This window comes from Chrysochloris asiatica, unplaced genomic scaffold (genome assembly GCF_000296735.1).
Source record: "Chrysochloris asiatica unplaced genomic scaffold, ChrAsi1.0 scaffold00119, whole genome shotgun sequence".
In the NCBI taxonomy this organism is placed as follows: Eukaryota; Metazoa; Chordata; class Mammalia; order Afrosoricida; family Chrysochloridae; genus Chrysochloris; species Chrysochloris asiatica.
This window is the reverse complement of record NW_006408637.1, coordinates 8,219,071-8,231,197: the sequence shown is the minus strand read 5'-3', so window position 1 is coordinate 8,231,197 and position 12,127 is coordinate 8,219,071. Positions and strand designations below refer to the sequence as shown.

Sequence of the window (12,127 nt, the reverse complement as noted above, 5' to 3'; positions counted from 1 at the left end):
GCCACCGCAGATAACACACGCTCACTACCACCCAAACAAAACCACAGCATGAATTTGTAACAGGGGAGAAAAATGAACCAAAACTAACAACGCCCTGTTTTTGTTTTTTGTTTTTCTTAAAAGTACTTCGAAAAGGAAAATTTGTTTGCGTTTTGTATGTACATTTTATATTTTTTGTACACATTGTTAGGGCTCAGTCATTTTTAATGATCTCGGACGACCAAACCAGCCTTTGGAGCGTTCTCTGTCTTAATTCTGACTTTATTTGTGATGTGACCATGTTCATTATAATTTCAAAGGAGAAAAAAAAAAAAAGTTGTTAAAAAAAGCAAAAACAACAACAACTAAAATTACAGTCTTATTCTGAGCATTCCAGTAACTTTTTTTGTGTATGTACTGAGCTGTACTATAAGTAGTTGGTTAAAAAAGGCTAAAGATAAAGTTCCTTTTCCTTTTTTTTTTGTCTATGAAGTTGCTATTTATTTATTTATCTATTGGACTATTTGATGTATGTGTGAAACAATGTTGTCCACCAATAAACTGGTATTTTATTTTGCTGAGTTGTTCTAACAACAGCAACAAAAGAATACTATACAATGCTAAAGAAACATTAATGAATCTGGGAAGACCTTATCGCTTGGATGAGTGTAGAGAACATTAAGCTGTATGAAATTAACCAGTCCCAGTTGGACAAATATTGCAGGAGAACACTGTTTTAAGAAAAGTCAGGAAAAGGTTTTCGTACCCTCAGAACTGTGTTTAGATATTTAACAGGAATGGGAGGGTAGGGAAGGATAGTAGACATATGTTAGCATGGATGAAGGGGAAGGCAATATACAATAAGAGATTGGCAAAAAAAAAAAATGATTAAGAAGGCAAGGGAAGGCATGGAGGAGTGTGAAAGTGAAAGACGACACAAATCTTACACTGTCATTGCCCTCTGAGTAGACGCACGTGGACACACATGACTGAAGGAGTCTACCCCCAAGTATGTACACCTGACAAGGGATATTTGTACACAGGTATTTACCTTGGTTGCAGACATTATCTCTGGATGTGGTGGAGCTTGTTGGAGGCAAAGTTATGAAAATGTCCTGTTGTTGCTGTTAAATGCCATCAGATCGGTACCGACTCCTAACTCAACAGAACGAAACACTGCCTGGTTTTGCGCCAACCTCACAACTGTTGCCACATTTGAGTCCATCGCTGCTGCCACTGTGCCAGTCCTTCTCGTTTGGAGGGGGGTGTTCCTCTTCTTCTCTGACCCTCCATGTTGCCAAACATGATAGCCTTCTCCAGGGACAGTATGTCCAAAGTATGATATGAAGTCTGGCCCTCCTGGCTTCCAGAGAGGATTCTGGTACACTTCTTCCAGCACCGATTGGTTCTTCTGGCATGTGGACAATTCAGTGACATGGGGACATCCTTCAAGTCATGCGATCATTCTCACTCTCCTTTTCTGAGTTTTTCCTCCACCATTAACATCAACTCGCTGCCCTGACAGCTCCTGTGTAAACTTTCAACTTGCTGTGTGTCAGTTTGAGCTCATATGTTATTGTTATGTGCTGTGGAGTCGGTTCCGACCCATAGCGACCCTGTACAGGGTTTCCGAGGCTGTAAATCTTTACTGGAGCAGAATGCCTCATCGTTCTCCCACAGAGTGGCTGGTAGTTTCGAACTGATGACTTTAAGGTTCGCAGCCCGATTCGTAACCACATATATAGATAGCTCTTAAAAGACCATGTGCTCAAGGCAGACATTTTCCCCAGTTAGGCTAAACTACTGTTTGGTTTTAAGAAGACTCCTGGGAATATGTTTGGTTTACAGTAGTTTCAGGGGTTCATCTATCACCCATGCTCCAGGAAGTCTGGAGTCTATGAGAATTTAAAATTCGAGTCTACATTTCTCCCTCTCGATCAGGAATCTTCCGTGTAATCTTGACTCCAAATGTTCAGGAGTGGTGGCCAGGCATCATCCTGATCTTCTGGTCTCCTGGCAAAGGCGGCAGTTTGTTCATGGAGGCAGTTAGCCACACCACCCACATCTTCTTACCCCTAACTCTCCCTCTTCCTCTGTTGTTCCCGGTTAGCAGAGACAAGTTGTTATCTTTTTGATGGCTGCCTGCTTTTAAGACCCTAGGCACTGCCCTATGTAGTAGGAAGTAGAAGAGAATCACTAAGCATGTTCTTAGTTTCGTTAACTGGGATGTTCCATGAAATCCATGATCCTAAACCTTCAAACCAAACAACCAAATCCCACTGAGTTGTTTGCTGTTGTTAAGGGCCGTCGAGTCGGTTCGACTCATACTGACCCTTTATAGGCTTTCTGAGGAGTAGTGAGTGGGTTTGAACTGCTGACCTTGTGGTTCACAGTCCATTGCTGATCCTACAGTGCCACATAAGCAGGCTTAGCAGCTACTCTTTTTTTCCTTTTTTTTTTTGTTGAAAATATATTTATTACACAACTTTTACCAAATGCAATTAAAAAAAAAAGAACAATATTGAAACACATGAAACAAAAGCAGACATCCCCCATGAGACCTCAGATTGTTAAAATATAAAGCTAAGTTAAAACTTCCTTTTTTATATCAGCAATCCTCTTCCTTAGCGGTAAACACATTAATTAAACTTTCACATCTATGCTCGATGACTTTTTCCCATGTATGTGTGTCTATTTGGACACACACATATCTTTATTAAGTATAAACATTTTTATCTGTAGCTCCTCTTTGTTTGGCAGCCAGGTATTCTGTTGTGTAGGTGCATCATAATATTTTAAACTGATTTTACAACATTGGTTATGCCGATGTAACAGCAATTGTGAGGTTGGTCCAGGGCCGGGCGGTGTTCCATTCTCTTGTGCATAGGGTTGATATGAGTCGATACCAACTCATCGGCACTTAGCAGTAACCACAAACAGTGTTACAGTAGTAATCACATTTCTAGATCCATTATAAATGCACTTAAAGGCAGGGAGATTCACAAGTAATAAAAAAGTGGAAGTGCATGGGAGCGTAACCTCCCTATAAGGTTGTGGAAAGGGCAAGCAATGGTGTAACTGTCAAATATTTCTGATGAATGATTTTTAAAAGGCAATTATAGCCAAACTATCATGATGACTTAGTGAAATTATGATGACGAATGAAAAGTTAGCTTAAATTTAAAAGTATTATTGTGCCTCAAGTTCAAAACTTCAATAGATTTACTTAAAAAAAATTTAGAGTGCTAATAGTAATTTCATTTTAAGTTAAATATTCGGTTTGGCTCTTTTTTCCAAATAAAATGAAACCCTCATTGTCCCAGATTGTTAAGTACAGAAATAGACAATCATATTTTTGCTATCAGCTTATCTTGAATTTGCATCATTTCTGTTGATTTATTTTAGTTTTCATCCTATTTTTATGGTTAGACTAATAAATGTGGCATAGATTGGATGAATGAAATAATTCATTTTTTCCAGATGAATCCAGTCCCATTGGATTTACTTATTTTTTAACACATACCGGATTCATTGATTGACCTCATTAAACTTGTTTAACAAAGCTGGTATAGGTTACTTTGTTTCTACCTCCCTGTTTAGTGACTTCAGATGAAAGTAATAAAACTTGGGGCTGGAACACGGTCTGTCGTCAAGAAGAATTTGAAGATGTCAAAAGGAATTTCAAGAAAAAAGGTTGTACCTGGGGACCAAATTCGATTCAGATGAAAGAAAGAACTGACTGCAAAGAAAGGTACAAATGGGCTCCCCATGGTTCGCCAGTGTTTGCTGTGAGAAAACACTGTCTTTTTTAGTGCAGGGACTTAGGGATGGACCAAGCCGATCTTTTACAATGCATTTACTACAGAGAGACCTGAGTATTCATTTCATTTTCTAGTATGAGGTTATCATGTTAATTAGGGATTAGTTAAGCACTTAAAAAAATCTCCTGGTTTTCTTTGGTTATTTTTAAAGGTTTTATTTGTACTTTGTACATTCTTCATAACTCTTTACTACCTTAAAAATATTGTAATTGGCATGCACCTACCAAATCCTTGTGTGTCTGTCTTGTGGTTATGTCATATCAAAATATGTATCTTTTCTTTTGTAGAGTACGACCTCTCTCAGATGGCAACAGTCCTTGGTCAACTATCTTAATAAAAAATCAGAAAACCATGCCCTTGGCTTCATTATTTGTGGACCAGCCAGGTAAATATGTTTCAGGGAGAAAATTTGTTTAAGTTAGACTTAGCTTCTGTGTGTTCTGATGCCCACGTGGATCACTGAAGTATCACAGAAAACATTAGCAAGTAGTAACATTAACATGTACTTTGCCTAAGTTTTTACTTACACTCACACATTATTTTCTGTCCAGTAACCCTTTGTGGTGGATAATAATTAGACTCCACATGTTGTTAGGTAATTTGTAGCTGCTATCGTTTACCCAGATAAGCAATTTCAAACTCAGTTACAAAGAGGCAGAGTAATGCTCTGTTGTTGCTAAATGCTGTCACTTGGTTCCGACTCATAGCTACCTCTTACAGGGTTTCTGAGGCTGTGTATCTTTACCAGAACAGAAAGCCTCATCTTTCTCCCAGAGAGCAGCTGGGGGGCTCAAACTGCCTACTCTATGGTTTTGCAGTTCAGTGCTTAGCTTGTGGAATCACTGTGCTCCCCTAGTGTAGTGTTGTTTAGTGCCTTCAAATTGGTTCTAACTCATAGTTGCAAATCGTTATGGGAGCAGAAAGCCTCATCGTTCTTCCAAGGAGTGGCTGGTGGGTTTGGACCACCATTCTCCTACAGTGCCACCCCAGGACTCCTAGGTGACCTTCATAGATACGACTTATATTATCTTGTGCTACACACACTTGCCGGTGGCCATAGGGATGGGAAAGATGATAGACGGGTCCATGTAAAGCCGTGAGGAGGGATATGTGGGTCTTACTGGTCAGCAGTGATGCACATAGTATGTAGAAGGGATACCTACTTAACTTCAATCCCGATTATGTTTGTCTGTTCCTCATGTTTTCTCACTGCGGTAGATAATGTTCTCTGTTACTCATTACATACACTGTGCATTCGAGTCACCAAAATGCAATCAGTGCCTACTTTATGAAAGTACTGTTCCAAGAAGATCCACAGAAGGTTAAAGAAAAACAAAACGCAAGTGACCATGTCCTTAGAAGCATCCTCTCTGCAGGCATGCACACAGCCAACTGGGTCTCCAAGCAAGCGGAAGGGACAGCTGAGCGATGCCAGGGGTGCAGAGATGGGCAGGGCCAGGCTTAGGCAGTGATAGTGTTTTGAGAGAACATTTAATAGGGGCATTGGGACTTGGGTAAATAGTGGTAGAGAGTAGAAGGATGACCTAAGGTAGAAGAGGGCAGTTGGGGCAAAGAGCACCAATGGGAGGAATACGTGTCTGGCTGGAGAAAAGCGGCCTTCTGGCTTGTCCAGGTTACGGAGCACCTTTCTTCTAGAATTGCTGTGAGTCCGAATTGACTTGACGGCAGTGGATTTGGTTTGTTTGTTTGTTTGTTTAGGACATCATTCTGGAACAATAATTGGAGGTTCTGTTGTAGGCTGCTGTCAAACCAGATGGAGGAGTTTTTAATGAATACATTCATGGTTAAGCACATAATGACAAGAAATGGTAGCGTCTTCTTCAGCCAGCATAATATATAACCCTTTGGGACTCCATAACCTTTTGGAGAATCTTTCTCTTTTGCAGTGACCCCTAAACTTTAGTAAAGGCTTGTTAAAACCCAGGAAGCTGGGCTCCACCCCTTGAATTTCTTGTTCAGTTGTCTGGGGCAGGCTAAGAATTCTCATTTCCAGCAGTTCCCGGGCAGTGCAGGTGCAGCAGGTCCAGGCAAGACACTCTGAGAAACCCTGATCTGTTGCATAACCACTGGTTGAAACCCAGGCTTGCTATAGGTCATGACATCTGACATTGTTTGAGGTTTGAGGAGGACAGATTTTATATAATATAACATAATAATGCCCAGGGAGCATGATGGTTGTATAGGAGAAGCATGAGACTGTGAACCACAGGGTTGGCAGTTCAAGCCCACCAGCCCTCAGAGGGGAGAAAGATGAAGTTTTCTGCTTTCACAAAGATTTGTAACCTCAGAAGCCTTACCCCTATACAGGGTTGTTATGAGTTGGAACCAACTCGATGACATGTAACATCATCAGAGTGCCCTTGTATATATGTGTGTGAATTTTTGCATCTTGGTAACTGTTTCTACGCTGATTTCTATGATACATGTCAAGAAAGGACAGTCACTGGAATAATAGACGCCTGTAGGTGACTTCTTGCGCTTCCACATGGAGCCTGGAGCAGTCGAGCCCTGAGTTCCTTGGACTCCACCTTAGATGAGTCACTGGCTGACCTGCTCAGGACTTGATTTAGAATAGTTATCTTAGTAGCTGTTAGCTTTATTTTACAATACTAGGGAGTTTCAAAAAGTTTGTGGAAAAATTACATTCGCTTTTAATTCCATTCTGCTCCCATAAAGATTTACAGCCTTGGAAACCCGGTGCCAGGGTCTCTGTGAGTTGGAACCGACTCCACGGCACACCACCACCATAAAGTTAAATAATTTTTGCTGTAAAACAGATCTGAAATGTGTACATTTCTACTTTTATTCAGGTGCTTGTGAAGAGCCAAAGCTTTCCCTTGATGGGTTAGACAACAGAAAACCAAAGCAAATAAAGTTGCCTAATCAAGCCTATGTTGATCTACCTCTTTGCAAAGACGATCACAGGGAGAGTCCTGAGGTATCTGAAAGCCCGGAGGAGCGGGGCTCTGTAAGCTCTGCTTTAGACTCTCCTCAGGTAACTCCTGCAAATAGTGTGAGTAGAGCACCCCAGAAAAAGAGGATGGAATCTGCTCTATATGGGTGCACCATGCTTCTGGCATCTGTGGCTTTGGGACTGGATATTAGAGAGGTTGGGAAGGCACAGGCTCCTGACGAGTTGCTGCTCAAGGAAGACAAGAAGAAACGAGAGGGAATCTTCCAGCGTGCCTCCAAGTCCCGCAGAAGTAGCAGCCCTCCAACAAGGCTGCAGTCTAAGAGAGAGGAAGTCAGCAGCCCGCCCGCCCTGCCTCTGTCAAGTGCTGTGACCCTTCTGTCTGTGCCTTCGCTGTCCACAAAGTGTTTATTGCAGACCGACAGTGAGGACGTGTCTGTGGGTAGCACCCACGGCACCTGTTACCCAGAGAGCCCTGCTCCGCATCTTCGCTCTGCCGTCCAGGGAAGTAGTCATGAGCCAACTGCTTTGTCAAGACTCGAGACGGATCACAGTCTACTGAAAAAACTGTTACCTTCCCCCATAAAACAGACACCTGGAAATGTGCCTTACGTGTCTTCAAATAGAAGAACATCACATCACAGACAGACCATGTCTGATGGAAATGCTTCTCAGACCCCAGGTAGGCTGTGCTAGTTGGGTAAAAGGTGTAGAATTTGAAATATAAAATTATATCTATGCATCTGATTTCCCCCCCCCCAAGGGGATGCATTTAAAATTAATTTTATTGTTCACTTAAGTTCTTTGATTTTTACCGTTCTATTCTTTTAAATGTGATTTTAATTGAGCTACAGTTTGGATTCTGCATGGAAGAAGGTTAACTACATTTTCCCAGAATCCACCAACCTGGTGATTAACAGTTCAGTGCTTATCCTACAGCGCCACACCAGTTTGGTGGTTCAGATACACCAGCCCCTGCTCAGAAACCCTATCCAAGGTCGCCGTGGGTTGGAACTGACTTGACAACACTAAATGACAACATGGGGGAGACCCAGGTTCAATCCCCAACCAATACACCTGTCAGTGGAGGCTTGTGTGTAACTGTGATGCTGAATAGGTTTCAGCAGAACTTCCAGACTAAAATGGGAGGAAGAAAGGCCTGGAAACCCTACTTCTAGAAATCAGCTAATCCAACTCTGGATCCCAGTGCTCCAATCCCATGGTACACAGGGTCACCATGTGCTGGGTCCGTCTCCATGGCAGCCAACAACCACTTACATCGATATTAACTTAGTGAAACCGAAAGAGAACATGGAAAAGGCTGACCCAGCTCCCTCGTGTTATGGAGAAGACAAGTAATTTGCCCAAATCTAAACCAGACTTGAGAGGGACAGCCACTACAGCGATGCTAAATCTGGTCCTCTGACCTCCAGTGAGAGCCCTTGTGTCCTGCTTTACTCTATGTCTAGATGAGGAAGCTCAAAAACAAACAAATTCATAATTTTTCTAATTCTGGAAATGAGAGGGACTTAACTAGATCACTCAAGGTCAGTAGTGGTGCCAGAATTTGAACCTGGAAGTTTTCAAATGAATTAGTAATGTCTTCTCCCTCCTCACATCTGTATCTTTTCCTGCTCTAGTACTCAGTCGATGTATATTCACATATACAGAGTTATGCTATTTGTGTTAGAGTGGTGCTCACGTTTTAAACATCTGTCGGCAAATGGTCCTTTGATACTGAAGGAGACTCGGAAGGAGACATGCTGCTGAGGTGATCTGAAGTCTGGCACTAACGAGGTTCAGGTTCTAATCGTACCATTTGATTCGTTTGTGATCCTGAGGATGTTATTTAACCTGCTTCCTTATTTTATTGCCTTGAGAGGCATCCTGGTGTGATGGTGAAGACCATGGAAACTGGCTCCATGTCTCAGCTCTTTCTCAGTTCTGCGACTTCTTTGCATGTGACCTTGGGCAAAACGTTTTGTGCTTCAGTTGTTTAATCTGTAAAATGGAGGTGATAATAATATACTAGCCTAATCTTTACTGCAGAGTTGTTTGAACTGCAGGGTCGGTGGTTCAAGCTCCTTGGAGTCGGAATCGACTCAACAGCATTTAACGACAGCAGCAACAATCGTTACTAATATTAGGATAAAGGTAAAAATGTAATAGCATACCGAGGGCTGTTCCCAGTTGCCTATTTGTGTTCCATATGAAGATAATGATATCTACCTCAGAACTCATGAGTAATACCAGTGGAATGCTTTTCAGTGTGTAAAATGCCCTGCAAGGGTTGATTATACAAAGTTATGTTACAACCAGAACTGCCTTTATTTATTCCCCAGATTTTTTCCTACCCCTTTCCTTCAAGTACTCACCTAGACAGTTCTCACCATTGTTTTTTTCTCAGATTACTATTTATTGTCATTTGATAAATTAGATTATTATTCTTTTGTAATGCAATAGCATAGTAGCAATTTATAATTGCACAAGCAGAAAGCCTAGCACAATTATCTCACAAGCTCTCATGTTTTTCTTCTTACTTGTTGTTGTTAAGTGCCGTCGAGTCTGTTCCGACCTATAGCGACCCTGTACAGGGTTTCTGAGGGTGTAAATCCTTACGGGAGTAGAAAGCCTCATCTTTCTCCTACGGAGTGGCTGGTAGTTTCGAACCGCTGACCTTAAGGTTCGCAGCCCGATTTGTAACCACTACGCTACCAACTAAAGTGGTAACAAGCCCCTTCTTTAGAATAAAGAGGTAACATATAAATACCTAACTACTTCCCTATTTTTATTTTTCCAAATGACAACTAAAAGTAGTTTGATCATATTAACTCTCATCTGTAAAAGTATTAAACTGATTTCACTCTAATCCATTTTGAAATCTACCCCATTCATTGTTGTTAAGTACCGTTGAGTCGGTTCCAACTCAGCAACGCTGTATAAGATTTCTGAGGTGAGTTTGAACCATCAACCTTGCAGTTCAAACCAGCCTTGCAGTCTAGTGCATTATCCCACAGCGCCACACCAGGACTCCAGCGGATTCACAGGTAACTATGGTTATCATTGACCTGTGCACTATGTACAAATGGTTAAGTGCTGGACCAACTGAAAACTTGGTGGTTGAGACCCACCCAGAGGCATCTCAGAAGAGAGAGCTGGCAATTTGCTTCGGAAAGGCTACAGTCATGGAAAGCCTATGGAGTACAGTTCTATTCATGGGCAGAACCGACAGTGTGGAGAACTGGTTTGGTTTTGTGCACGATGAAGATGTTTTTAGTTCCGTTTCTATAGGTTGAAGCACTCTTGTTGTTGTTGTTGTTGTTGTTGTTGTTATGTTCCGTGCCGACTCATAGTGACCCTGTATAGGATTTCCGAGACTATGAATCTTTTTTTTTTTTTTTCGAAAGACAGCAATCATCTTAATATTATTCCCCACTTTTCCACCCGAGACTATAAATCTTTACAGGAGCAGAAAGCCTTATCTTTCTCCCGCGGAACAGCTGGTAGTTTCAAATTGCTGACCCTGAGGTTAACAGCCCGATTCATAACTTGGCTGTTTTTATTAGGTACCTTGGAGTCGGTTCCGACTCATGGTGACCCTGCACAGGGTTTCCGAGACTATAAATCTTTGCGGGAGCAGAATGCCTCATATTTCTCCCACGGAACCGCTGGTAGTTTCGGACTGCTGACCTTGCGGTTGGCAGCCTGACTCCTAACCACTACGCTACCAGAGCTCCTTTTTCACTAAACAAAAAAAATCAGATCTGAAACAGTTTAGAAAATTTGCATTCATAGATTTTGTGAAAGTGCTTGTTCAAGATTTACCAGTTGAGCTGTCTTCCTAGTTCTTTGTCGTAGTTGTCATTGCCTTCCTAATTGCACATGTCTTGTCTTTTCATCCAGCTGGTGCAACTCTGAGCTCAGACCCTGGAGCCTCTGAGCTACCACCTAGGCAGACTTGGGGGCTGCCACACCCCTCTTCAGCTCCTCAGGATCTCTTGCCAAGTGTAGAGGACTCATTAGCAACACGAGGAGCTGTTAGTGTACCTCGGACCCGCCCTGCCTCCCTGAGAAGCCGATTGGATCCCCAGCAGTCTTCCCCATGGAGTACGGAATCTCCACCTGCACAAACGGACAGACTAGTGGGTCACTCAGGACCAAGCCCTCACTGCTTCCCTGGTGCCAAGGAGAGAACTGCATTGCACATGCCTTCCTTACTGGACACAGATGTGGAAGGTCAGCCGAAGGACTACACAGTGCCTTTGTTCACAATGAAGAACAAAGCCAGCCGGCCATCCATATATGAGCTGGAGAAAGAATTTCTGTCTTAAATTAAGTGCCTTATATTGTTAAAACAAATTCTTTTTCAAGGTGAACAAATTATGATAGTGTATCTACCTTCAAATTGTTACTTACTGCTGTGTTTTTAAAAGCTGTGGCCACGTCACCCAGTAGCAGTGCAGAATGTCTAACTTCTCAAAACCTGTACAAGATTGCTGTTCGCTGTCTACTGGTAGATCATTTTCCCACTGGATTTATACCAAGAAACTTGAAATATACAAAATGTAAGACAAGATATGTAGACCAGTGTAAAACTGCGTGTTCCTCTAAGTACAATTGAAGTGCTTGCTTTTGGTTCTTTTTTATATCTTTGTCAGTCAGCACAGAACAGAAATAGTCATGATAGGCACCAATTTCCCCCCCTTTTTCCCTTTCCGTCTGTTTCTTCCTTCGTTTCTTTAATTTTTTTTTGCGGGGGGGATAAACAAAGAACCACAAAAGAGCTAATGGTTCTAGGTATAGATATATTAGTAAGGAAATGGTGTCAATTGAAAAAATCTGATGGCTGGAATAGATAACAGTCCTGTTTAAACTTAGCAGTAGGCTTATAATACATAAATATTTCTAATTCTCACCTAAATTGTGCAATGACATTTGTCTGTGTGAGGACATTTTATTGAATGTAACCTATAAAAGTTTTAATGAATGTAATTTATAAGATTTTTATCCATTAGAACTCCAAAAGAGATTTTTTAGAGATCAGTCATTGACCTTTGGCTAAGACTATATTATATCCACTTGAGAGAGGTTAATCTGTAGGTTCTTCCTGTGGAAAGGGTTCTTGCTTCATTAATAGCCATATTATATTTGGTATCCAGAAATGTCCATTTTTTGTTACGCAGCAGTTTTGAAATGTTACGTTATACATGTTCTTAATCTCTGTTCACAGATACCATGTAAACATTCATGCCGTTTACTATTGTCTCTGCGAAAATGCGTAATTGTCTTAATAACCTCAAGTACAGCTAGAAACACTGCCAAGTCAAGAAACAGTACTGTTAGAATTGAACTACTTTGTAACTATTTCACATTTGCTTAACTGTGGCTATGTTAG

The 12,127-nt window shown here is 41.5% G+C and overlaps 1 protein-coding gene across 1 annotated transcript in view; it reads left to right on the top strand.

The window, feature by feature from the left end:
* The window catches only part of LOC102816376 (mitogen-activated protein kinase kinase kinase MLK4-like), a 122,702-nt gene extending 111,639 nt beyond the window's left edge, over positions 1–11,063 (top strand). Inside the window, exons 7-10 of the mRNA XM_006868590.1 lie at positions 3,580–3,730; positions 4,088–4,185; positions 6,632–7,414; positions 10,636–11,063. Coding sequence (XP_006868652.1) covers positions 3,580–3,730; positions 4,088–4,185; positions 6,632–7,414; positions 10,636–11,063 — 1,460 coding nt within the window. The remainder of the gene's footprint in view (positions 1–3,579; positions 3,731–4,087; positions 4,186–6,631; positions 7,415–10,635) is intronic.
* The last annotated feature ends 1,064 nt before the right edge of the window (positions 11,064–12,127 follow it).